We start from the raw sequence: 27,577 nt of genomic DNA, 5'->3' as shown, positions 1-27,577 counted from the left end.
CTACTTATAACTAAGGGTTTACACATTTCATCAACTGTTGTTAGGGATGTGGCACTATCTGATCATTTCTGTATTTTCTTTGATATATTGATCACTCCAGCTATTGAAGACAGATCTGTCTCTGTCAGAAAGAGATGCATAAATGAGAACACCAGTGAGCAGTTTATGAAGGCCATATCGCTAGCACCAAGCATATCTGCAGATTCTGTTGATTCTCTCCTTGATTTGTTTAATTCTAAAATTAAAAATGTAATAAATGACATTGCTCCTGTTAAAGTTAGGAAGAGAACTAGCAAAGAGAGAGTCCCTTGGAAAAACTCAAGAGCAGTCCAAATGAAGAAAAGACAATGCAGAAAAGCTGAGCGAATTTGGAGAAAGACGAAACTAGTAGTCCATTGTAATATCTTTAAAGACAGTCTTCATGCTTTTAATGTGGAACTAAAAACTGCTAGACAGACTTTCTTTTCAAACCTTATAAACAACTTAAGAAATCAGACATTATGTCTGATTTCATGGCAATTAACTGTAAAATCTTAGAAGATCTTCCTGGATCTGGATCTTCCAAAAGTGGTAAATGCTTCACTTCTCTCAGGGATTTTTCCAAACTCACTTAAAACTGCAGTTGTTAAACCCCCCTTGAAGAAGAGCAACCTGGATAACACCCTATTGAGCAATTACAGGCCAATCTCAAATCTCTCTTTCATTGGCAAAGTCATTGAAAAAGTTGTTTTTAACCAGGTTAACAAGTTTTTAAACTTAAAGGGGTATTTAGACAATTTTCAATCTGGGTTCAGAGCACATCCCAGTACAGAGAGCGCTCTTATAAAGATAATCAATGATATCCGCCTAAATACAGATTCAGGCAAACTAACAGTTCTGGTACTGCTCGATCTTAGTGCCGCATTTGACACTGTTGATCACAGCATACTTTTGGATAGGCTTGAAAACTGGGTTGGGCTGTCTGGCACGGTCCTCAAATGGTTCAGATCTTACCTTGAAGGGAGAGGTTACTATGTCAGTATAGGTGACCATAGGTCTAGGTGGACACCCATGACATGTGGAGTCCCACAAGGCTCGATTCTGGCACCTCTTCTGTTCAACCTTTACATGCTCCCCTGAGCCAAATAATGAGAAAGAACCAAATCTCCTACCACAGCTATGCTGATGACACTCAGATCTACCTAGCCTTACTGCCTAATGACTACAGCCCCATTGACACCCTCTGCCAGTGCATTGATGAAATTAACAATTGGACGTGCCAAAATTTTCTTCAGTTAAACAGAGAGAAAACTGCAGTCATTGCATTTGGGAACAGAGATGAGGTTCTCAAGGTGAATGCGTACCTTGACTTTAAGGGTCAAACAACAAAAAATAAGGTCAAGAATCTTGGTGTGACTCTGGAGTCAGATCTGAGTTTCAACAGTCATGTCAAAGCAGTCAGTAAATCAGCATACTATCATCTCAAAAATATTGCAAGAATTAGATGCTTTGTTTCCAGTGAAGACTTAGAGAAACTTGTTCATGCTTTTATCAGCAGCAGGGTGGATTACTGTAACGGCCTCCTCACTGGCCTTCCAAAAAAACAGTCAGACAGTTGCAGCTCATCCAGAATGCTGCAGCCAGAATTCTGACCAGAAGCAGGAAATCGAAGCACATCACACCTGTCCTCAGGTTTCTACACTGGCTCCCAGTTACATTCAGAATAGACTTTAAAGTATTATTACTGGTCTATAAATCACTAAATGGCCTAGGACCTCAATACATTACAGATATGCTCACAGAATACAAACCCAACAGATCACTCAGATCTCTGGGATCATATAAACTAGAAATTCCAAGAGTTCAGTCAAAGCAGGGTGAATCTGCCTTCAGCCACTATGCTCCTCGCTGCTGGAATCAGCTTCCAGAAATAATCAGATGTGCTCCAACATTAGGCATGTTCAAATCAAGACTGAAAACACATCTGTTAAGCTGTGCCTTTACTGAATGAGCACTGTGCTACGTCCGACAGATCGCACTATTATGTTTTTTCGTTTTCATTTTCATTCTTTTATAACCTATTTTAACACATTTTAAATTGTTTTTATCTGTTTTTAATCATTTTTATTGTCTGCATTTTATGTCCTAAACTTGTCTTTTTTATTCCTGTTTATGTAAAGCACTTTGAATTGCCACTGTGTATGAAATGTGCTATATAAATAAACTTGCCTTGCCTTTAATGTTTTATTTTTTGTTCAACAGAAGAAAAAAAAAAACTCAAACTGTTTGAAAAAAAATGGTTAAAACTCAAACTTTACTCAAAAGGAGAGTAAACAATGACATAATTTGTGTTTTGGGGTAAACTATACCTTTAATTGCAAGACAAACTTGAATTGACATCGTTTACAACAAAGATTTAGGACATGTACGGAAAATGTTGTATTTTTCCTCGTGTTTATTATGTATGCTGCAACTTACATAAAATTGTGGTGAACAAATAGTGTTAGCTCACATGTGAGCTTGAAAGTGAATATACATTAACATTTGTCCACTCATTTCAGCTCAAATGTATCTTCAAGATCATGGGCATTTATTTAGTTTTGCCTGTATATGTTTTGTTGTTTTACTCTTAAAGTACTGGCAGCAGTTGTTGGCATTTTAAGAATGACAAAAGAGCACAATTTCAGCTTGAATTTTTTTAATGGTCTACTTAAAACTGTGACCTCCATCTTGGATGGTCAGAGAGTGAGAAATTGAACAGGATTTTTTGAGTGAACTATTCCTTTAATAAACACATCGGAGACAGTTCATAAGACTGCAGTGCTTGTTAATAACCAGTAAATGATCCAACATTCCTAGCAAAAACAATGGATATAAACGGCAGCGTATTAATGCAGTGCCCACTAGGACTTATTTTTGATAAAGACAAAGGACTGGATGATCAATATGGATAGACAGGATCCGTCCTGAGAAGGAATTTGTGTTTGGATGCTATTAAATGCTTAAGACGTTAATACAGCAGTGTAACTATTTAACATCTTGAAAGATTCGTAAAAAATAACCAAAAAGGCAGGATACGTAACTTTGCATAGTAATAATACAGATAAATATACAGCAAGGGCTCAGAAGTGCTTCACATATTAACCTTATTATCACATAATCAGAGCTTCTTAATGTTCATGTTATCCAGCTGTGTCCTGTGGTCGTCACTGTGGCAGAGGTACAAGGACTTTGACGTAGTTCATGGGAAATAAGCCAGACTGGCCTCTGATCATCCCCTCATACCAGTTCTCATCTATCTGGCTGGTCAGAATGATGATGTCGCCCTCTTTAAAGCCCAGCTCGCCCTGGTTTTCTGCCTGGAAACTGTACAGTGCCTGACAGCAGGGCTGATCCAGGGGGGGAGCTCTATCATCTAGCACACATGAAGGAAAATAATGTTTATTTAAGCAGCTTCTTTCACAAGCCAAATGCCATTTTAAATTAAACATTGCACAGACACATTCCAGGGTTTGGTTTAGATATGAAAACAGTTATTATTTGCTTCATCCTTATTTTTATCTCATGTATTGCAAAATAATGTACTCATCTGATAGTAGACAGGGCTTCATTTGTGCCAATGTGGTGCTGAGAAATGCACCCCTGCAGCAAAATGCACCCCTTCATAGACTTTCATAACATACTCAGTGTACATTTAAAAAAAAAAAATCAAAAGGCAATAATTGATTAAAATGTAAAATGATTATTACTTTGATGGATAGAGCAAGCACAAGAAGTGAAACACATTTTAAACTGCACTAGGTTTACAGATAAAAGTAAAATAATAATATTGAAAATTAGGCTTTTTGGTGGGTTTTAAACAGACATTTCGGCTGCATGGAACATATAAAATTGTTGCCATTTTAAACTAAACGACACATTAAACATTTACTTAATCTCATTGGTATTGTATTTAAAGTCAATCTTTATTCATTCATTTATTTATTTATTTATTTATATATGTTCTGTAAGGGTAGGGTTCTATTCATGAAACTCACCTCAGTTGCTCTCATCAGTGTCATAACTTTATTATTATAATTTTTAAAATCAATTTTAGTTAATAGATGCACATTTTGGAGGGGGTTCATTTTTCGGGAGGGGTGCGTTTCTCGACACAACACCAGAATCAGCCTGATCCGGATCTGGCACCTCATTTTACCCATCAACCTTATGCCCAGTTTTCAACTTTGTTTTAAAAATGTTTTATTTGGTTTTCTAACATTTAACAGATCATTACACAAAGAGTATTTTTGATCAATTCCTTACTTCTGTTGGCAAAATTCAGTATACACAAAAGCAAGTACAGTGATTCCAAGCCATTGTTTATTATTTTCAAGTCAGAGTTTAAGCTTTATATAAAAACTATCTATAATCTGAGAAATAAGAAAGCTGTTAAAGTGCATTAATATATGCAAATATGCAAACATTTACATGTTTTTATTATTATTTTTTATTTTTTGTCATTTTCTTTTTCCTTGATTGCTGTCATGCCCTGGCTTTTTCTAATTGTTGTTAGTTTTGAATTGTTCAAAAAAAAATAAAAATAAAAATTTAACCACTTTCTTCCACGATTCTCCAAACCTGTTCCCATTCGTCCATTTACCATCAACCGATATATATATATATATATAAACAGTTGAAGTCAGAATAATTAGCCCCCCTGTTTATTTTCTTCCCCAATTTCTGTTTAATAGTTTTAATAACTCATTTCTAATAACTGATTTATTTTATCTTTGACATGATGACAGCAAATAATATTTGACTAGATATTTTTCAAGACTATATAAGACTTTTATACAGCTTAAAGTGACATTTAAAAGCTTAACTAGGTTAATTAGGTTAACTAGGCAGGTTAGGGTAATTAGGCAAGTTATTGTGTAATGGTGATTTGATCTGTAGACTATTAGAAAAAATATTAGCTTAAAGGGGCTAAGAATATATATATAAATATTCTTAAACACAACAGTTCTGTCTGGTTCTCAAATCTTATTGGCTGATACTCAAACAGTCTCCTCACCCTTCTGTATTATTCTGGTCACACAGAGTACAGCATCTGTTGGACAATATAATGTACTTTTTCTTTAAAGCTATGCAGTTTATTTATAAGGATAGTGCCTATTTCAAAATATTAATAATTTCTGAGAGACACCGCATCCGTTAGCCTGTTATTGAGCAGAGCAAAGATGGTTGACGCTGTCCATCCACAAGATAGCAACAGAGACCGCAAAATAAGCCTTTAAAGGAGAAAAGAGTGTTTGCTTTGCTTTGGCTTTTCCGGGGTTAATTATTGTAATCTCCCGATTGAAATAGAGAAATAATCTTAACATGTGAGCTAAATCTTTAGAATAGTACGCTACAGAATCATTCAAAAACTAGCTCTAAAGTTAAATTTGTAAATTAGCAACGTCTTTTGCTGTTCTGACGTCAGCTGCAGATGTAAATGAACGGCAGAATAATGTAGTTCTTTTCAGTAGGATTTTTGAGACTCTATGTGTCTCTGTGTTTGATTTTCTTCTTTATATAAAGGATTATGCCGTCAAACTGTTGTATAAACACAATATCACATGAGTAGCAGTGCATGATATAGCTGTATATCGTCACTGGTGGGACACTAAGGCAACACACCAGTGCCAATAAACAGCCATATCGCACTGCTACTCATGTGATTTTTCTCATAGTTAGATAGATATCTTAAATAGTTTTTGTTAATGTTTTCTTACCCTATGTTATATGTTTTGCACTCTCAAAAAAAGATTTGTTCTAATTGGCTATCAATGTGTAATCACTCATAAAAACTTTTCTGAAAGCAAGTTACTTTGGTAATACAGTCATCATTAGACGGCTGTGAAATCTGATATAATTTCAAATACAGAAAAAAAATCTCTTTAATGTTATACTGAACAGGTGTAAAATGTAAAAAAATAAATAAATAAATAAAAAAAAAGACTCATTATTATGTAAAATGTATGTAAAAATAATTAGAATATTCTGTACTATTTCTAGTCCTCTTATATTTATATATATAATATATATTGATAAAAAAATCTGTAAAAATACCATAATTGTGCAATATTATTACAATTTAATGTTGTATATATTACAATTTAGTTTTAGATTTTAAAATAAAATATATTCCTGTTATGCAAAACTGAATATTCAGCATCTTGACCAAGTCTTTAATGTCACTAATCCTTCATAAATCATTGTTAACAAAATCACTTTGTTGAAAACATCACAATATCTTTCAGTGTTCATTGATGTGGTTTAAAAGAAAAGCATTTATTTAAAATTTAAGACTGTCCTACTGTTTTGCTTTGCTTTGAATTGCTTTACCGTCATTTTGGTCATTTCAATGCATCCATAATGAATAAAAGCACTCAGACTGATCTACTCACTGATGCTTGCTGGTTTGTCTGTTGTTGGAGTTTTAATGGTGACTTGTTCAGGACGGTGAACCACAACCGGAGCATCTATTAAAGTAAGATTAAAGACATCAGTGGCAAAGAAAAGCTGGGATATTCGCATCTGCCTAATAAACAGAGTGAGTTTGTGCATCACATTAACAGTGACTTACATTTCTCACTCAAAGCTTCAGTAATTTCAGTATCTGTGATACATAATACAGCATTTCAGCTCGCAATGAATTCACAAACTCTTTCGTAAACTGTTCATGTTTAATGAAATCAAATAACATAATTTCACACCTGATGACGGTCCGGATGAGCATGTGGAAAATCCATAAATATCCGAATAGCACACTGTGCTCGCAACTGATTTAGATGCAAATTCCCTTTTGGGCTTATTGCTTGCGTCTCTTATCCTAGACACAGGAGAGAAAAAAAAGAAGGCAGTTGAAATGAGATGAAGGTATGGGGAATCTAATGTTTATAGAAAAAAACTAACTTGGTCTGTAAATTACTCCTGAGGTTTTCCAGAATCTGACTTGACTGGCGATGATAGTCTATTACTGCTTCTAAAAGACCTGAGAGGTGCTGCATCCGCTGGACCTAAAACAAAATGACAATATGCCAAAATGATAAACAAATAAACACAAATAATACTAATTAAACACAAATGATTATTATAATATTAATACGATTATATTATATCTAAATACATACTATATAGCTTTAAAAGTTAACAGTTTTATAGTATGTATACAATGCTCAGCATAAATGAGACCAACACCTTTTGAAAACAAATATTCTTAATAATTAATAAACAGCTTTATTAAAGTTATATCCATAAAAATAAAAGTTTGGGGTTCTAAAATAATATATTTAATTGCAAATGTTATTGGCCAAAAAATAAACAAAATGTGATGTATTTTTATGTTTCTCTTAATTTTTCCAGTTTATTGAAATATTATTTAATAATTTTCCCCACTATATTAATTTGTGTGTTCTAATTTTAGAACTACAATCTAAAGTTATTTTGTTAGATTAGCTTTAGTACGGACTAATCCAATGTATATGCACAAATACACTCACCGGCCACTTTATTAGGTACAGAAAGGTGATTATAGTGATTTTGAACGTGCCATGGTTGTTGGTGCCAGACAGGCTGGTCAGTATTTCAGAAACTACTGATCTACTGGGATTTTCACACACAATCATCACTAGGGTTTACAGAGAATGGTCTAAAAAAAGAAAATATCAAGTGAGCGGCAGTTCTGTGAGTGCAAATGCCTTGTTGATGCCAGAGGTCAGTGGAGAATGGCCAGACTGGTTCCAGCAGATGGAAAGGCAGCAGTAACTACTCGTTACAATAACTGATGAGGCTTGATTTCTGCTCGACTTCTGTCTTCGATTTTCTTGGCACACTTTGGGTCCATTAGTATTAATTGAGCATCATGTCAACACCATAGCCTTCCTGAGTTATGTCGCTGACCATGTCTATCCCTTTATGACCACAGTGTACCCATCTTCCGATGACTACTTCCAGCAGGATAACGCTCCATGCCATAAAGCGGGAATCATGTCAAACTGGTTTCTTGACCATGACAATGAGTTTACTGTACTCAAATGGCCTCCACAGTCACCAGATCTCAATCCAATAGAGAACCTTTGGGATGTGGTGGAACGGCATATTCGTATTATGGATGTGCAGCCGACAAATCTGCAGCAACTGCGTGATGCTATTATGTCAATATTGAAAATCTCTCAGAAATATTTCCAGTACCTTGTTGAATCTATGCCACGAAGGATTAAGTCAGTTCTGATGGAAAAAGTGGGTCCAAACCAGCACTAGTAAGGTGTACCTAATAAAGTGGCCAGCAATTGTGCATTATTGTAAAGAATGCTATATAAACTATTCATCTACAAGAAAGATATGTGAGGGTGGTACTCATTTATATAAACAGTTAAGTCTAAAATTATTCATACCTCTGGCAAATTCTGCCTTTAGTTTTTGTTAAAATGTAGAAGTAAAATATCATTGTATAAAAAAATATATATATATTTAAATTAAATATATACAAATATAAATAAATGTTATACAATGATAGTTATCTCATCATAATAGTACTGTGTTTAATATTGGTTTTTATTTAAGTCTATAAAAAATTGTAATTTGTATGGAAAAATGGACTTACATCTTTCTCTAAGAGATTAAACATGCATCTTTCAGCCATTTCTTTGGATTCTTCAAACTTGTCGAACGCTTTCTTAATTTCAGAGTCTGCAATCTTTCCTTTACGTCTCTTCTTGTAATCAAAATCCAGACGCCGACCTTCAAGTTTTCTCAGATGAAACTGACAACCAGAAAAAAGAAACAAAGCTACAGTTACATCATCATTCACAACAAAAATCAATTTCTTAGTTTTTTCCCTTTTACATGCACAGATTACATTTCAAATCAGTCACAACACTGACGCATTCATTTCGTGGATTTAAAGAGATAGTTAACGTAAAAAATTCAAATCCACTCACTATTTACTCACATTCAACTGGTTTCAATCATTTATGAGTTTCATTCTTCAGTTAAACACAAAAGAAGATACTCTGAGGAAAGCTGAAAACCTGTAACTATTGACTTCCATAGTAGGAAAAACAAATATTATGAAACTCAATGATTTCCCAGTGCTGGGTTGCAACTGGAAGGGCATCCGCTGCGTAAAACATATAAAATAGTTGGCAGTTCTTTCTGCTGTGGCGACTCCTGATAAATAAGGGACTAAGCCAAAAGAAAATGAATGAATAATTGAAAATCAATGGTTAACGGTTTCCAGCGTTACTCAAAATATCTTTTTTTGTATTCAACAAAGTATGCCTTTTTTTTTTTTTTTGTGAACTATAACCTTATTGCATCAGCAAAATGATCAATCTGTTCATTTATCTGAATATTAGCCAGGAAGAATCATTAAAAATATACAATTTGCAGCATTATATACAAGACTAACCCCAATTTCCTTCAGTTCTTTCTGCTGAAGGGATTGCAGAGGATCGATGAAGGCTCGTTTCACTCGGACGTCCATACAGTCTCTGGCCTGGGCGACTTGTTTCAACGCCTCTCCCATTTCAAGCAAAGCAAAACCTACAATAGTTCAAAAATCAACTTGTAGTTTAAAGTGAAAGTTCACCCAAAAATGAAAATTATCTCATTATTTACACTCTATAGTGTTATTTTAAACCTTCAAGAGTTTCATTCTTCTGTTGAACACAATAGAAGATATTTTGAAGAATGCTGGTTGTTGGAGCCCATCAAATTCCATAGTAGGAAATTAAATTGTTTCCCAGAGATGAGTTGCAGCTGAAAGTGCATGCGCTGCGTAAAAACATATGCAGAATAGGTTGGCGGTTCATTCCGCTGTGGCGACACAACAGATCAATAAAGGCACTAAGCCGAAAAGAAAATGAATGAATGAATTAAATGAAATTGTCTATGAAAGACAATGGGTGTCAGCAACCAGCATTCTTCAAAATATCTTCTTTAGTGTTCTCTAAACACTTTTTTTAACAAATGAAAGATGAGTAAATGATGACAGTATTTTCATTTTTTGAGTGAACTATTCCTTTAAAGAGGTGACACAGCAATCAATGCGTTTCATTCAATGTCTCAAAACATACCAAAGCCAGATTCAGCTCCAAGCTCACTGCCGTATTGCAGCATGCAGTCTCCCAGAATGCCCTCTGTCTGAGGGTAACCCACTGCCTTCACATGTCCACGAATTCTAGACACCGTGCTGAGCATGCTGAGCTTCGCCCTGTAAGCTTAAAGAACAAATCTTGCATAAATATCGTATTATTAGTGACTGGAGTACATTTTAAAGGATCACTCCAAAAACATGAAAAGGATCCCATAATTTACACACCCTCGGGCCATACTCAGTGTAAATGACTTTCTTCTGTCAGACTAACAAAGTTGGAGTAAAATGTTTATTCTGGCTCTTCCATGCTGTATAATGATGCTTTTAACTTTCAAAAATCATCAAACTACTCCATACACCACCAAGAGATTCCTGTCATGATATCAATTTTTTGTTGTACAATATATTGCGCCAAAATATAATGCGATGAACAATATTGTTGTTATTTTAAGACCATCTTATGCCACCCATTATATAATGCCAGAATGACAATAAAATATGATCACAATGCAAGTACACTCTTCCGAACATTTTATTTTTAAGAATATTTAATTTTTATCATAGCCATTTAATAGTCCTAGATAAATAATAATAAATGTTAACAAAAAAGTGCAAGATAAAAAGTAACAGAGGCTGCAATATCTGGTACAAGATCTATTTTCAGTTGTCAGACACCCACATAAAATATACTACAGTAATTTATAGTGGATACTAGTGTTTTTTAACCATATTGACACTGACACCTACAACAGAGATAGAGATGTTGCACAATCATTTATGTATGGGCGATATGTATTGCATCATCAGAAATGATTGATGTTATCTCCATGTGTTGTGCGATAAGTTGATATATTGACTATTGTCACAGGCTTATGGGGGGGATAACGCACATCTTATGTAGCAGACTGATCTGTTTTTGCAACAAATAGTAGTCATTTTTTAATGATAAACTTAAATCACTGAATGTCCAAATGCACGGCTGATCTCTGACTTGACGTACAACATAATGCATGACGCAAGAAGCATTCGTAGCAGAACAGCGAGTCATAAACTGTATAATGTTATACAGTAATCCCAAGCAAATTAGATTTCTTGTTCATCATCATCTTCTGTGGTAAGCAAACTGCATAGTAAATTATTCCAGTGAGACGCGTCTATTCACAGAACTTCACATTCATGCAAATAATTATTCATACTTCATCAGGAATGCAAATCATTAAATTTTTAAATATATTTTTGTAAGAAAACTGCATGGATTTGCTTCATAAGGCATACATTAGCCCCCTGATGGCATATGTATTAGATTTAGGACAGATTTATGCACTTTTGGGATAGCATAGGGAAACTAGGATAAAAAAAATTTAACTACTCCAACTGTCTCAAAGAAGAAAGTCATACACGGCATGGGATGCCCTGCAGGAAGAGTAAATTGTGGAGTGTTTTTCATTTTTGGTTGAACTATTTTTTTAATAGTTGCAGTAATACAAGCCAGCAGGTGAAAAGAGTAAAACAGTTATGACCATACTTCCCCAGTTGATCAATTACACTAAGATCTGCAAACTTGTTTTGTATTACAAGCTTTCTAAAATGTTACGATTAAACATTTCAATGATAATACACTTCATTTTGTTAATTATGCACTAATTTGCAAGCATTTCCAAGCACACAATCTGAACATTGGATGATTTCAGGTTAAAAATCTCAATTTTAATAGCTCTACAGTTCAGAAAATACATTTGAACAATCTTTCATATATAATGAAATACATTATATGAACAAAACTAAAACTTAAGAATGCAGATATGAAACAGTGAAGTTTGGTGTATGTTAAAGTTCTTGAAATGGAGATTTATGGCTCGGAGAAATATGTAGGAGAAATATGTATATTAACTGAAACCTACAGACAAAAACGGATAACGTGACAAAAGACACTTTAAAGTAGGGCTACACGATATCAAAAAAATCTGATACTCCAATTATTATTATTATTTTTTTTTTTTTGAGTACCATCTTTCAGATGAGACATTAAACTGAGGTCCTGACTCTCTGTGGTCAAATCTCAGGATGTTCTTCGAAAAGAAGTAGGGGATTAACCCCAGCTTTCTAGCCAAATTTGCTCACAGGACTCTGTCCATCATCTCCTAATGACCCCCATATCATAATTGGCTTCATCTCCACTCCACCAAATGTGTAAAGCGATTTGAGTGTGTATATATAAATGTAAGGAAATATTATAATTATTATAAATATTTTGATACAGATAAACGAAATAGTTTGAATGGCACTTATTGACAGTTTTATTGGGAGTCTAACAGCTTTGAAGTACAGCAAAAGAAAGAAATCGCAATGCAAAAACATGCTTTTCGTACTTTGTCTCATTTGCAGTCCAAATATCTAAAAATTCTTAGATCAAGTAAAAATATTGTCTTATTTTCACTTAGTTTTCATTTATAACATGCTAAATTATCTGCCAATGGGGTCAGTAAAATAATCTTTTCACTATGAAATGTTGACATTTGGACTAGAAACAAGACAAAAATTCTAAGATTTCCATAGATTTTCATACGATTTCCATAAATCGTATAAATTCTGTAAACATAATTAAATGAGATAACTCCTTGTTAAACCTCCAAAGATCATATTTTATTTGAGCCAAATGTTCCGACATTTCTTAAAATGCTCAGTCACAGGCCTCAAAAACACATGCAAACTCACTCTATTATGTCTAAACTTAGCAGTGACTCTACAAACCACATCTGTTATGTACAGTAGCTCCAGGTCAACTAATTCAGACTCAAAATTGCAGATGAACACATTGTGATATCCATGCCGAAACAATATATTGTGCAGCCCTACTTAAAAGTGTATTTTAGATGTTTTCTTTACAATAAACTAAAAGTTGGCTTAAAAGACACCTAACAATGACTTTTAAAGACCATTTCAATGTATTGATGGCATAATCCCATGAACATTTCCTGCTTGCTATCAAACTATTTCATAACTGTAACAAGAGGCAATTAAATCATAACTTCATGTTGAAACAGCCATCATAACATTATTTATCAGTGTGGCTCTTTTTGGATTCTCGAAAGCTGTAGAAATTCAAAATACAAAACAGGAAATCCGTTGGGAGCATTGTTTTTGTTTACAACCCTCAAAATGGTCTATTGTTAAATACCTGGGTTCGGCTGAAGATATCCAATCGTTTTTGGAACAATATCAAGAATGAGTTTGTGGGTAATTTCAGTTTTCTACAACAAAACAATCAATATACAGACAATAAAAAGGTGGTAAGGGGCTTTCATATTTCAAATAAATGTTTTCTTCATTGTATTGAATTATTTATTTATACCCTTTCCATGCTGAGGAACTCCTCATCCAGTTTTGTTCCTTCAACGCCATTGATCTTTTCTTTTAGCAACTGTAAGCATAATCAGAGAGAGGAAAAAAGGTTGTTTTTCTTTTTGTGAAGTGGGCTTGACAAAAAAAAAAAGCACAATGAAAAGACAGTGGCGTAAAGACCATTTTCACTCATAAATTGTTCACAATTTCACAAACAAAGCCAAAGAAATGGCAACTCTCATTGTTTGAAGCAAAAAACAAAACAAAACACCGAAATAGCATTTTCTTGTAGCATTTTCTTGAAAAAAGCATTTTCTCATTACAAATGTAAACATATCTATTTAAACATTGTACACCCTATTGTAATCTGGACACATATGATTCTTCTTAATATATAAGGTACAATATTAAGAATACTACAAAGAGAGCTGGCTAAAAATTATCTCTAAAGATTAATAGCAATCCTTGCACAATGACATGATAACCCATGAATCAATCCAACAACATTTCAAACAAAACCCGGAAATCCACAAGCCGTGCCTATTTTAACACATTGTGATTACTGAGCATCTGTTTCCTGCGGTTCATACACCAAAGTGTTTATCAAAGTCAGTCCTTCAGCCAATACTTCCCAAACACTAAGAGGATTCAGACCGCGGTGAGCGAATTAAAGGAATGTGACCTTGAAAAGCATACTTTTGCTGGCTTGGAGACCAAGAAACTTTCCCTAACACTGTAAACAAAAGCTCCAGGAATGAGGCTTCATTAGCAGTTCCAGCTTTTATTATCCACCATAAACCCAAAACTTTATCAGATAGTAGTGGAGTAGTGGACTTTGGATTCAAGAAACAGACAACACCCTTGTGTAGCTTTGCTAGTTTTTATATTAGCATGTTTAGCTCTGCAGTAACTCAACACAGATTTAGCAACACAGTGTGAGAAGGAATAAATAAAGTAAAAGAAGTACAAGTCACTTTGAGCAGAAATAAAAAATTTCCTTTAATCTAATTTCTGTTTTACAACATCCTCTTCTGCCTTTGCATGATAGTTCTGAACAGTAAGACTATTCAGTATTAACTAGGCCATCACATCAGGTCACACACGATTGGATACAGTTACTCTACATCGGGCAAACAGAGAAAGATTGAAAGGAAAGAAGGGAAATTCTTACTACTGGTAGCGAATCGGTTCATTCGAATACAACGATTCAAAGAATCGATTCAAAACAGATTCAGAGTTTTGTTTTGCTTTTAATAAGCTACTAACGACCTTTCTAACAATAACAATGCTTCATTTGAATGTAGCCCATTTAGGGTTTTCTTGATGCACAACACTTTAATTATTATCAAAAAAATTATTATCAAAATAAATAAAAATAACTTTTTTTGCCAGTTTACATTGATCACAAGATTTAGTTAAATTTTAATTAAATTTCTGAATTAACTTACTAATTTTAGTAAAACATGTAGGCCAAAAATAAATTAAAATAAGAAAATAAGATATTTTCCTCCATTTTAATTTATCTGACCACAAAATAACCCAATTGATTGCAATGATTTTATTATAACAGTCAATTAATAATTACTCTGTGGCTATACAATTTAGTGAATAAATTATTATAGGCTTGCAATGTATTTAAAACCAGAGAACAAGCCAAAACATGACCACCACGAAAGTTAAAACGTGCAAACATTTTGGTTACGCTTTTACTAATAACTTATTCTTATTTTTCGTAACGAATGGAGGAAATTGGCTGATTTATAAGGGGAAAAACAAACTTCACCCTCATGTCTTGTGCAGTGCTAAACAACATTGTTCACTTATCACCGGGGAACCGATTCAAATTTGACTGAATTTGATTCAATAGAAAGATTCGACTCAAAAGAACAATTCATTCACGAATCAAACTGAGATTACAACATCCTCCCAACAAACGCGGTATGTCACAAAAGTACAAAAACTCTTTAAAAGTGCCAAGTACAGACATCGCGTGTGCTATCTATGCTAAAAACCAACGACATACGCAATAACATAAATCTTCTTTTCACCGTCGGAAAAACGCTCGTATTACCTGACTAGCTTTGTGAAACTGTTTCTTAAACCCGGCCACTGACATCCTTCGTCCTTAAATGTGTCCCAGGGACCGTCGAGTCGGGATGGCTCGGTCGGTGCATTAGCTATCTCTGCCCGTGAGTCCACATTGCTCTCTCCACCCTCTTTCCTTCCGTCGCAATGTATGCTGTTATTTTGCACCTTGGGACGCTGCCCAGATTTGATTGGAGGGGCAGTGCTGAGATCCTGCAGCTCCGGTCCTGGAGGTCAGTCATCGGTTACTGCCGCAAACATTTCACGAGAAGGTGAGACAGAGGACAGTTGTAGAGATGTAGGACAGTGTTAGCCTACTTTAGGACTATATTCTGAAAATTGCCAGAAATAACTTCCCTATGGGGAAGTTGTCACACTTTTTACTTTAATGAATGAATCCATGTTTAAGTCTCGACTAATAACAATAAATAGCCCACACTGCACTTACATTTTGATCAATATTGGGGTAAGTTGTCAAATTAAACGTCATAATGGCCTAAATGCTTAAAATAATAAACTAAATGGTCAAAATTATCTTACCAGTACCAGTTAAAGTTTGAAATAGCCTAGACTTTCACTTTGATTATTCTATCGAAGGTAACACCTATTTGAATGAAGTATTATTATGAAATAATTTGACGAGCTTTGTATTTTTATATATTTAAAAAAGTATTTTCTTTTACTACTTCACATTACAATTGTCATTTATTAATGCAAACTTCTGGAAAAAGATTGGGTCATTGCTACTATATGTATACTGTATGCAGTGGCATTTGTATCCGCAAGGCATTATATACAGAATATTTAAAAATGCAATTTTAAAAACATCCTTAAACCTTGTCTGATAGGATTATCGTAATTCCACAATAGGACAAAATGATAATGCTATAAATTAATTACAATTTAAAATAATTACTCTAATTTCAGTGCAAGTTGCTGAATTGTCATGCTCATGTCAATAAATACTATACTTTTCGTTGATCTTGTATTGTCATATATATATATATAATCCAGTGCTCAGCATAATCGAGTACACCCCATTTTGAAAATGAATATTTGTATCCATTTCTCAGTGAATATAGGCTTGAATATGTCTTTTGGTGCATTTAAACAAAACAGATTTATTAAACAGATATATTTATTAAAATAATATTTTAGTCACCAAACATATTTAGAAATTTAAAGAGAATACAATTAAATTCAAGTTCATTTATTCATTAATTTTCTTGTTGGCTTAGTCCCTTTAATTATCCAGGGTCGCCACAGCGGAATAAACCGCCAACTTATCCAGCACGTTTTTTACACAGCTGATGCCCTTCCAGCTGCAACCCATCTCTGGGAAACATCCACACACACTCACACACTACGGACAATTTAGCCTACCCAATTCACCTGTAATGCATATCTTTGTACTGTGGGGGAAACCGGAGCACCCAGAGGAAACCCACGCCAAGGCAGGGAAAACATGCAAACTCCACACAGAAATGCCAAATGAGCCAAGGATTGACCCAGCAACCTTCTTGCTGTGAGGTGACAGCACTACCTACTGCGCCACTGCATCCATTAAATTCAAGTTACAAACTACAAAAATCCAACTAAATATTTCCATTTTTTTGCTTCTTGACCTTTCCTCATTTTAACATGTAACATTTTTCTATAACATAAATTTGGGTGTCCTATTTTTCTGGACTGTTATTTTAAGTTATTTTGTCAAATAAGCTCTAGATTTGGCTTTAGTACTGACTAATCTAATGTATATGCACTAATATAATATTGTTTAGCTTCCTATTAAAAATATGAATGAGAGATTTGTGAGGGGTGTACTTATATATGCTGAGCACTGTACATCTCACCGAATGCTATTTTTAAAAAATAATTAAAATAAATTAAAATCAAAATTCAGAACAGAAAATCAAAAATGGTTTGAAAAACATTTCTTGTTATTATTGTAAAAAAAGATTTTACACTGCTTATTTGTAGAGCAATAATAATTTGATATTTGTAGAAAATGTGATGCAGTACAGGTCAGAAGTTTAAAAAAATTATCATATTCAGGAAAAATCAAAAGCTAAATGAGATGTAATTTAACAGTATGAAATATTACATTTCAAATAAATGGTGCTCTCTCTAAAAAATAAAAAAGCAGCACAACTTTTTTTGTCACTGATAAAACATGCATCAACTTGCTGGACATTACATTTATTACAAATATATAAAAATAGCCTTATCCAGTGAACACCCGTCACTGTTGTTTACTCTGTTGTTTACCCTACAGCAACAGCAAAATATGACCACATTTGTACAGATTCATTCATAATCTTGTGTGAGTAAACACATGCTGTTGAAGCATTTATTGAGAAACCACGGTTTCAATCTCTTTTTGTGATTCTTAATAAGCAGTGAGTGGCTTTCTGGGACTTTTGCCAACACACTAATATTTTCCATCCAAGCCTCTGGTGCTTTTTTATAACATTCTTCATATCTCAAATGTAAATATCAAATCTTTAAATAAATGCACTTAGTGGGTTCTGAGTATGTCATCATAAACTCTCTTCATTATCTGTGTGCTTCTTTAGAAACTGGATGGCAGGGTCTTGATTGCATCTCATGGCCTCCTGTAAGGCAGTCTTTCCCCACCTGTAAGATCAACATGGCATACATTATTTCTGCTGACCAGGATGGTAAGTTTAGCACAGCCGTCTTGCAATATTAACATTATGCATGACTTTGACTGTTACCTGTCCTTCAGATGACAGTTTGCTCCTGCATTTTCCACCAGGAACCTGATGACATCCAGACGGCCCTCAGAGGCAGCGACATGCAGTGCTGAACGTCCATCATAATCCACTGCATTCACATCTGCTCCTGACAGAAGGTACCTGCATAAGAGATATCAATTCATTGTAGTTCACAATACTGGTTTAGTGGCCATTTAGAGTCAGATTGGAAACAAAATTCAGATATAAATAAAAATCAGTTCAGATTTAGATAAAAAAAATCAGTTATCTTTTTGAAGAATGTATATGAAGAAAAATATGGCAACGTTTGCAATTGAATTGAACAGAAATTAAAGGCAAAACGAGAAATATCATTTCAATATCTAAATACTTTGTTGTATTATTTTTTATTTAATATAATTAAATATATATAATTTAATACAAATAAAGAAATACGAATATAAATAATATTCATGGTTATTTATACAAATATAAAGCATAAAACATATTTTTTTGTATTTTTACATGTAATATATTTACAGGTATATCATTTAAGTAAGTTGTAAAAACTTAAAGGGTACCTATGTTACCTTTTTCCAGATTTAATACAAGTCTTTTGTGTCTCCAGACTGTGTAAAGTTACAGCTCAAAACACCCTAAAGAATATTTATTATACCTATCACAAGTTTCTATTGGATAGCTCTGACCATTAGGTAGCGGTTTCGTTGTACTGCGGCTTTAAGGCTAGTCCTTCATCCCCAACATTTCCACATGCCTGTCAGCGTGCATTAAGCTCCTCCCTAGGCTGCTTCAGACACAGACAGACATGAAGGAAGAAGATCTCACGTAAAGTTTGTGAGAAATACTACAGTAAGAACTTTACCAATGAGTATTGGAAGCATTTGTTGTGGAGTTGCAACAATGAGTCTCACACAATGTCGGCAGGGGCAAACCATTTTTTAAATGTGGGCCAATCAGTTTTTTTTAATTAATTTTTTTTATATGTATTGTTTTTACATGCAGGCAGCTTTTATCTCTTTCAAGATGTGAATAATATGAGGATAATGATGACGATGATGATGATAATAGTAATAATAAATGTTAAGCATTGGCCCAATCGGCAACAACCGGATGGTTTTGAGATGGGCCGACCCAATCAGAGGTAAACCGGACATAATCAAAAATCTGGCAAGAATGTCAAATAAAGCTACAAACAAGCTAATTGTTAGAGATGGAGCATAAAAAATTAAAGGCAGGGCCAAAAAGCTCAGAGAAAAAAAAGTCTCTAAAATCAGACGCTGCCAAATGCATAAAATTAAATGAAATAGTCTTGAAAGGGGGCCGCGCAGTGGCGCAAGAAGGTCGCTATTTTGAGCCTCGGCTGGGTCAGTTGGTGTTTCTTTGTGGAGTTTGCATGTTCGCGTAGGTTTCCTCCTGGTTTCCCTCACAAGTCCAAACACATGTGCTATAGGTGAATTGGGTAGGCTTAATTGTCCGTAGCGCATGTTTGTGAGTGTGTGTGCATAGAGGTTTCCAAGTGATGGGTTGCAGCTTGTAGGGCATCCGCTGCGTAAAACATATGCTGGATAAGTTGGCGGTTCATTCCGCTGTGATAACCCCAGGTTAATAAAGGGACAAAGCCGAAAAGAAAATGAATGAATGAAATGATTGCATATATAAATTTGTTATAAATAAGTTTTTTTTTTTGTTCCAGTCACATACATTAAATATTTAAATATCTATTACATATGGTACTGCTTATATTATTTCACCATCTGTACACCGATCTAAGTAGTGAATGTGCGCGTCCGTGCATGGGGGTGTGTCAGTGTAGTAATGTGGGCTGGTGTGGCTACAGTGCCAGGGCTGATTTGTAGTCCCAGTCCACCCCTGAATGTCGGTACAAAGTTCACGCACGCACACACACACTGTAAACTCAAACTGTGTTTAGCTTTGCACCATTTTTGCACGCAAATGTGACGGGATACAGGTTAATATCCACAGCTGTATGGGTATCTGTTATGTTAATGTACAAAATAAACCTGGTTTAATGTCCACAAACTGGGATTGAAGCATCTTCTTTTATTATTGTACTGACACTTGGCTGTGGTTATAAAGTAAAGCTGAAGTAAATCGCTGTAATTCATTACACATATGTACTTTAAAACATTTTAAACTCGTAAAACTCACTCTTGATCACATTTGATGATGATTGATGATCCTAGCAAACTTTTATTTCCGGTTGCTTTGCGCACATCCTGTCTTGTTGATATGATTATACATGTGAATACGAAGACATGTTAATACGCAGCTGTCAATCAATATTGGTGGGCGGGGGGACCGCACTCCTATGTCAGATTGCGGCCGTTTTGAAAACCGCTCCAATTGGTCCATGTTTATGTTGTAAAATTGAAAAAAAAGGACTGGGTGTGTTTATATCACCCCAATATGATGGTCTATACACCATACCTACACATATGTCTGTTCAAACAGCTTGAAAAGTAGATTTTTCAACGATTCGATTATTTGATTATTCGTGTGCTACAGTTAAAGGATTAATCAAAAAAAGATTACGATCTCGATTCGAACCCCTAGGTGATTTTAATCCAGCATTTCTACGATTCTGCCAATCATATTTTCAAGTTCGAAGAGAGACAAAGGTGGCTGCACGAGTCTTTTCAATGTTTCACATACGTTGCTCAGCGACATGGACACCTCCAAATGATGTTCAAAGAGTCACATACTCTATTTATTAGGCAAAATTCTCCCAAAAATGTCATTTTTGTCTTCATATTATGATGTATTCGTGGCCGGGATATCACACATGATGTGAGCTGCTGACCATGAGCTGTTACCACAGAGAGGGCGGGCACGTGCCCTACTTAATAATAGACGCGCACAGGTCTACTTTAGTTAACCAGAACCTGCATAAGCTGTGAGTAGAAGGTAATAAAGTTGTAAAAATATTTAGTTTGTGGCACAGAGTGATCGTTTGAGAGCTGCGGATGAATTATGAACAGCACTTAGCAGTGAAAATGAAACCGAGAGCGCGCACATCATTTAAATAAGCATATCGCATTTTAGAGTTATGATAGCGAACACACAGTTGTGCATGAAAATAAATGTTTACAGTGTCAGTATAACTACTCTAGCCTTTATATATTGAATATAATGTAAGAGGATATCTGATAATGACAAATGTCGGATTTTACCAGTGATTAAAATGGTCTAATAATGTTGTCAATGACAGATTGCAAGCATGTATCTTAAACATAATAATTCAGCATCAGAATTATTATAAGTAGAATTGAATTATTTATAGAAACCAGTAGACCCACACATAATATTATTATTGTTGTTTTACCATATGTTTTAGAAATAACAATAACAATAGCCTACTCATATTAACCTTAATTTTACATCTACAGAATCATGAGAAAATTGTGATTTTATTTTAAGCAAAAAAATTGCGATTCTCATTTTAGCCAGAATCGTGCAGCTCTAATTAGGTGCCCTTTAGTTTACAGGAACAGAAAACATAATTAATTTACTACATTTTAAAGTATAAACATTAATTTTCAAAAATGTGTGTATTAATACAACTCATTAAATGACATGGAAAGTATAATTTCCCCAATATTTTATCTTCTGGAGAAAGTCTTATTAGTTTTATTTCAGCTAGAAGAAAAGCAGTTTTTAATTTTTTAAAAACCATTTTAAGGTCAAAATTATTAGCCCCTTTAAGTTATATATTTTTTCTATAGTCTACAAAACAAACCATCGTTATACAATAACTTGCCTACCTTGGCTAACCTGCCTAGGTAACCTAATTAACCTAGTTAAGCCTTCAAATGTCACTTTAAGCTGTATAGAAGTGTCTTAAAAATATCTAGTTAAATATTAGTTCCTGTCATCATGGCAAAGATGAAAATCAGTTTCAGAGATGTGTTATTAAAACTATTATGTTTAGAAGGGTGTTAAAGAAATTGTCTTCTCATAAAAAGAAACTGGGGAAAAAATAAACAGAGGGGTTAATAATTCAGGGGAGCTAATAATTCTGACTTTACTGTAAATAATGTTATAAATTATCACACAAATCATAATGTAATTTTAAAATGAATATAGAATATTCTTACCATTTCATTGTGGTATTATAATAATTTATTTTTTAAATGCTAAGTTATTAATATAATTGAAGGTTTTAATATAATTGAAATATAATTCAGATATTATTTATTAATATTAGAATGAAAAATAAAAATGGTTTCTGCTGGTTGTTATGGACACATCTTGGCTGACCCTACCTGCGCAAAGATACCAGGTCCCCTCTATAAGCAGCCAGCAGTACATTCATGATCTGGTACCCCTGTAATTCAATACAAAAAATTTATTTACCTTCATAGATTTAGCAATATGGTATTCATATACTTCCATATACCCAACAGTACCAGGAATGTACATAAATCATTCATATACAGTCAAAATTATTAGCCCTCCTGTGAAATTAATTCTTTAAGAAATATTTCCCAAGAAACCCTCTTCAACACAAGAAATATTCTTCAACACATTATTAAACAGTAGTTTTAATAACTAATTTCCTAAAACTCATTTCATTTGTCTTTGCCAGTGATGACAGTACATACTATTTTACTTGTTACTTCGCAAGGTTCCAATATTTAGCTTAAAGTGCAATTTAAAGGCTTAACTAGGTTATTATCTCAACTAAGCAAGTCAGAATCTAGACAAGTTATTGGAAAACAGGGTTCTGCAGACAATCAAAAACTATTCTCATGGGGGCTAATAATATTGTCCTTAAAATTGTTTTAAAAAAAAGACAAACAAAAAGAAATGAGGCTTGCCCCAGAACAAAATAATATTATAGGAACTACTGTGAAAATGTCCTTTGTCTGTTAAACGTAATTTAGAAAACTTTAAATTGAATAAGAAAAAATCATAGGAGGGATAATACATTTGACTTCAACTGTATTTACATACATGCATAAGTAAGAAATGAAGTACATACAAATGTAAAATAATTTAAAGGATAAAAAATCTAATAAATGGAAAAAAGTAACCAGACCTCTGACTCCACCTTCCACTGTCTGTAACACAGCACCTGCCTGAAGGGAGTCCTGATGTCAAAACTGTGCAGCTGGAAGGTTGAAACCAGCTCCTTTGACAATAATAATAAGCCGACAATAATTAGTCACCATGTTCACAAGATTAGATTTTTTACTTGACAGTCTTTAAGTTGGTCAGATTGCTGGATGGATGGATGGATGGATGGATGGATGGATGGATGGATGGATGGATGGATGGATGGATGGATGGATGGATGGATGGATGGATGGATGGATAGATAGATAGATAGATAGATAGATAGATAGATAGATAGATAGATAGATAGATAGATAGAGGAAGGGAGGGGAGAGAGAGAGAGAAAGAGATGGAATTGGATGTACATTATAGTGCAGAATGAGTTATCATCCATGTTTTCGAACCAAGAAAGACCAAATTTTTATCACTCTTAACCCTTTGACAAATACGATCACATCGGTGTGATTTGAACATTTATTGGGTCACATAATCAGCTGCTAAATTCAAATCTGCTTTTCTGCAAAAAGCTCATGCTAAGCCAGAGTTTTTTTTGTTTGCTAAGACAATGTATCATGGTTCTCAAACAAATACTGGTTATTTTAGGTTTCAGGCATTAAAATACACATAAGGACTAGCAAAACATAATATTTGTAGTTTGTAAAATACATGCTGATATCTATGAAGACGGCATTAATAATTATCTTTAAACATAAATTGACAAAGTGCATTATTCACATCGGATGCAGATTGTTTGGACAATCAGAACATTTACTCTTCTTCTGCCAGTTAAGCAGCAACAATTTTTTAAATTGTATTTTAGGAGAAGTTGATGGATTAACATGTTTTAAATCCAGCATATTTCTTCTCTCCACTACAGTGCAGAATAACATGGTGGCAGCCATCACCCACCATGCCAGATATTTAACAATATATTTAGGACATTTTAATAATTGCAGAAAATAGGGAAAAGTAACAAAACGTTATATGCTTAAATCTTTCATTCTACGGTGCATCATGTGATAAAACTGACATGTAGTATTTAAAAAGTATGTGTGAAAAGTAAAAGACTTTTTCCTCCCCATAGATGAAAACTTTCTTCCCCAAAGAACTTTCTGAACATTTTCTCGGAACAATTAATTTCTTTGTGTGAAGGACATTTTAATCATCTACATCATCAAATATTCAGTTGAATCTTTTAATTGCATAGTAGGTGGAGGTGATTCTTTATTGGCTTTAATGGTTCCATAAATAATATTTTAATATGTGGAAGCTTTGTGGCAGGAGGTAATGGTTAAAAAATGTTCAGTTTTCAGTGCGTTAACTTGCAGGAATCAAATGTTTATCCTATGACCAACACAGACTACATTTACATGGATATTAGTAATCAAATAATTTGCCTTAATCTGAATAAGACAATAAAATGATTAAGATGTTTACATGAGTTGCTTTTTGAATGTTCCCCCTACATGATCCTGTGTTACATGTTATAGAACAAAATTCGATTAACGTCAATGCATCACCACGCTATCCACATTTCCTCCAGAGTTTCAAGTAATTTTGGGTGTTTCATTTTTAATTTGTTGACTTTAACTGCAGCTTGGCGCTTTCACTTGGCATTCAGGAACATTTCATGCATGCCCCCGTGACAAACAAGATATTGGATGCGAGTATGACCTGCTGGAAGAGTGTTGTTTTAATAGAATTTGATATCACACGCCATATGGTAAAAAAACCTCTGCATTTCGCAATGTGCAGGTGTCTCTGGTCCATCACTGACTCTGTAGGTGCAGAGAATAGTGTCAAACAGCCATGTGTATAGACTGTCACAAAATGCGGCGAAAGTCCCACACTACGGTACTAGTTTGATTAAGGTGTTCGCAGGTCTGTTCTGCACTTTTAATGTGACTAAAATCGGCATACTTCACGTCTTAATTCGATTTCTGTTTAGTTCAATTATGACTTTAGTCAGATTAAGGTAATCAAAAATCCCTGTTTACATGGTAGACACTTAATCAGAGTTTAACCAATCGGATTGTTGGTATCCATGTAAATATACTCAATGTGGCTAGAAAAAAAAAACATTGTAAAATTAGATTTTATGTGGCCTCTTAGAACTTTGAGATTCTTGGTAAAACAGAAAAATCACTTCTATTTGTTTGATTGATATATTTTTATTGTTTACGAGAACAATCAAGGAAAAAAAGTATTATGATCATCAAATACTGTAAACAATAGGGTGTCTTTAATTAAAGTTGAGAACCGCAGGTCTAACTAACTTCAACATACTGACTCACAAGCATACCTCACAGAAATGAACACTCCTCCAGGAATTTCCATTGCAATCCAGTCCAGGTGACCAACACATGAGTCCCAGAACTGCAGGAACCACCATCAGCACAACACCAGACTGACTGGACTTGGCAGGGACAGACACCTGCATGTAACAACCATATTAAACACAGTTATATAATCCATAAATAATTCAGCTGTAAATCCTCAGCACTTGTGAAAGATGCTCATCATTACTAAATGGATCTGACCGCTCTCCATTAGAGGGCAGTAGAGTAATGTCTAATTCTTACACAGAACCTTCAAATCATCATGGACACTTCACTGCTTTTCATCACTGATGGTTGTTAACATTATTGCTAATTAGCGTGTCTTGATAGGGGCTCTTTTAATTACTTACATGAAAGTGGGAGCAAATTGAATTATTTAGAAATCCTCCTCGAGATGTGGGAGTAATTTGCGGAAAAGAAACAAAAGTGACACTAAACCTGGAATGCATCATACAAACATGACTCATTATTTATCAGCTTAGTCACAGACTCACCCTGAAATGAAACGCTCTGGAATAATCATTCATGCCAGCCACCTGCATCATGGTCAGGGTACTGCGGACGGCATGGGGTGACATCACTTGGTCACCAGATAGCGGGCACAGGCCTCCGTTAGCAAGCGTTGCTGCCAAAGCTGCACCAGACTCGCATGTGACTTCTGTTGATAAACACTAACAAATTTAAAAAATTAGAGGTGCATAAAGAGGTTAAAAATTCTGCTTTTGTGAAAGAGCAGACACTGAAAATGTTAAATGGTAACTCGATTTAAAACAGAAGTATCTGGACTAAAATATACTTGATTAATTGTAAAAGAAAAAAAAAAAAGCTCTGTATTGTACTTAGCAAGACATCCCACATAGCAAAATTTCTCTGGCCCAGATCTGGCCCATACAGTCAGTTTTTGCTTGGCCCACATGCCCCAGTAAATTACAGTACATGACTGGACCAAGTCTGTTTTCCATACAAAGGCCAAAAATGGACCATATCTGGGCCATAATTATAATATATATTAATAATAACAATAGTGTGGTAAACTGTTTTATACAAGCAATAGTATAAACCAAAATAAAAAGGCTTTGCTAAGTATTATTTTGTGACATATATATATATATATATATATATATATATATATATATATATATATATATATATATATATATTTAAAATGAAATACACTCACTGGCCACTTTATTAGGTACACCTGTCCAACTGCTCGTTACCGCAGATTTCTAATTAACCAATCACATGGCAAAAACTCCATGCATTAGGGCATTTAGTCATGGTCAAAACAATCTGCTGCAGTTCAAACCAAGCATCAGAATAAGAAAGGTGATTTAAGAGACTTTGAATGTGGCATAGTTGTTGGTGCCAGACGGGCTGGTCTAAGTTTTTCAGTAACTGCTGATCTACTGAGATTTTCACATACAACCATCTCTAGAGTTTACAGAGAATGGTCTGAAAAAGAGAAAATATCCAGGGAGCGACAGTTCTGTGGGCATAAATGCCTTGTTGAGGCCAGAGGTCAGAGGAGAATGGCCAGACTGGTTCCAGCTGATAAAAAAGACTCAAACTCAAATAATCACTAGTTACAACCGAGGTATGCAGAAGAGCATCTTTGAATGCACAACACGTCTAACCTTGAGAGGGATGGGCTACAGCAGCAGAAGACTACGCCGGGTGCCACTCCTGTCAGCTAAGAACAGGAAACCAAGGCTACAATTCTCAAAGGCTTACCAAAATTGGACAATAGAAGATTGGAAAAACGTTGCCTGGTCGGATGAGTCTTGATTTCTGCTGTGACATTGGGATGGTAGGGTCAGAATTTGGCATCATCAACATGAAAGCAGGGATTCATCCTTCCTTGTATCAACATCCCAGGCTGGTGATGGTGG

At 34.6% G+C, this 27,577-nt stretch overlaps 2 protein-coding genes and 2 long non-coding RNA genes across 5 annotated transcripts in view; 2 read left to right on the top strand and 2 right to left on the bottom strand.

Moving 5' to 3' along the window:
• Positions 1-2,660: 2,660 nt before the first annotated feature.
• sh3gl3b (SH3-domain GRB2-like 3b) lies at positions 2,661-15,664 on the bottom strand. 2 transcript variants are annotated; one of them, NM_200181.2, is given in 11 exon segments: positions 2,664-3,394; positions 6,414-6,488; positions 6,593-6,625; positions 6,723-6,838; positions 6,922-7,025; positions 8,612-8,770; positions 9,419-9,552; positions 10,086-10,229; positions 13,284-13,356; positions 13,458-13,526; positions 15,519-15,645. In NM_200181.2, coding segments are annotated over 11 exon segments (1,161 nt in total). In that variant the 5' UTR covers positions 15,564-15,645; the 3' UTR covers positions 2,664-3,185.
• Positions 11,344-13,610, top strand: LOC147837687 (uncharacterized). The gene is made up of 2 exons (XR_015526459.1): positions 11,344-12,186; positions 12,229-13,610. It is a non-coding gene; the product is annotated as an uncharacterized LOC147837687 (long non-coding RNA).
• On the top strand, positions 14,739-18,419 carry LOC141380955 (uncharacterized). Its single transcript, XR_015526458.1, has 3 exons — positions 14,739-15,804; positions 18,109-18,213; positions 18,312-18,419. It is a non-coding gene; the product is annotated as an uncharacterized LOC141380955 (long non-coding RNA).
• The window catches only part of glsl (glutaminase like), a 31,416-nt gene continuing 21,554 nt past the window's right edge, over positions 17,716-27,577 (bottom strand). The window contains exons 16-21 of the mRNA XM_087312153.1: positions 26,180-26,356; positions 25,649-25,780; positions 23,330-23,422; positions 22,554-22,615; positions 18,271-18,411; positions 17,716-18,169 (exon numbers count right to left, since the gene is read on the bottom strand). Coding sequence (XP_087168279.1) covers positions 18,073-18,169; positions 18,271-18,411; positions 22,554-22,615; positions 23,330-23,422; positions 25,649-25,780; positions 26,180-26,356 — 702 coding nt within the window. The 3' untranslated portion in view covers positions 17,716-18,072. The remainder of the gene's footprint in view (positions 18,170-18,270; positions 18,412-22,553; positions 22,616-23,329; positions 23,423-25,648; positions 25,781-26,179; positions 26,357-27,577) is intronic.

Source organism: Danio rerio, chromosome 25 (assembly GCF_052040795.2).
Source record: "Danio rerio strain M-AB ecotype USA chromosome 25, GRCz13ab, whole genome shotgun sequence".
Taxonomy (NCBI): Eukaryota; Metazoa; Chordata; class Actinopteri; order Cypriniformes; family Danionidae; genus Danio; species Danio rerio.
The sequence above is the reverse complement of the archived record's forward strand: the minus strand, read 5'-3'. Positions and strand labels throughout refer to the sequence as shown.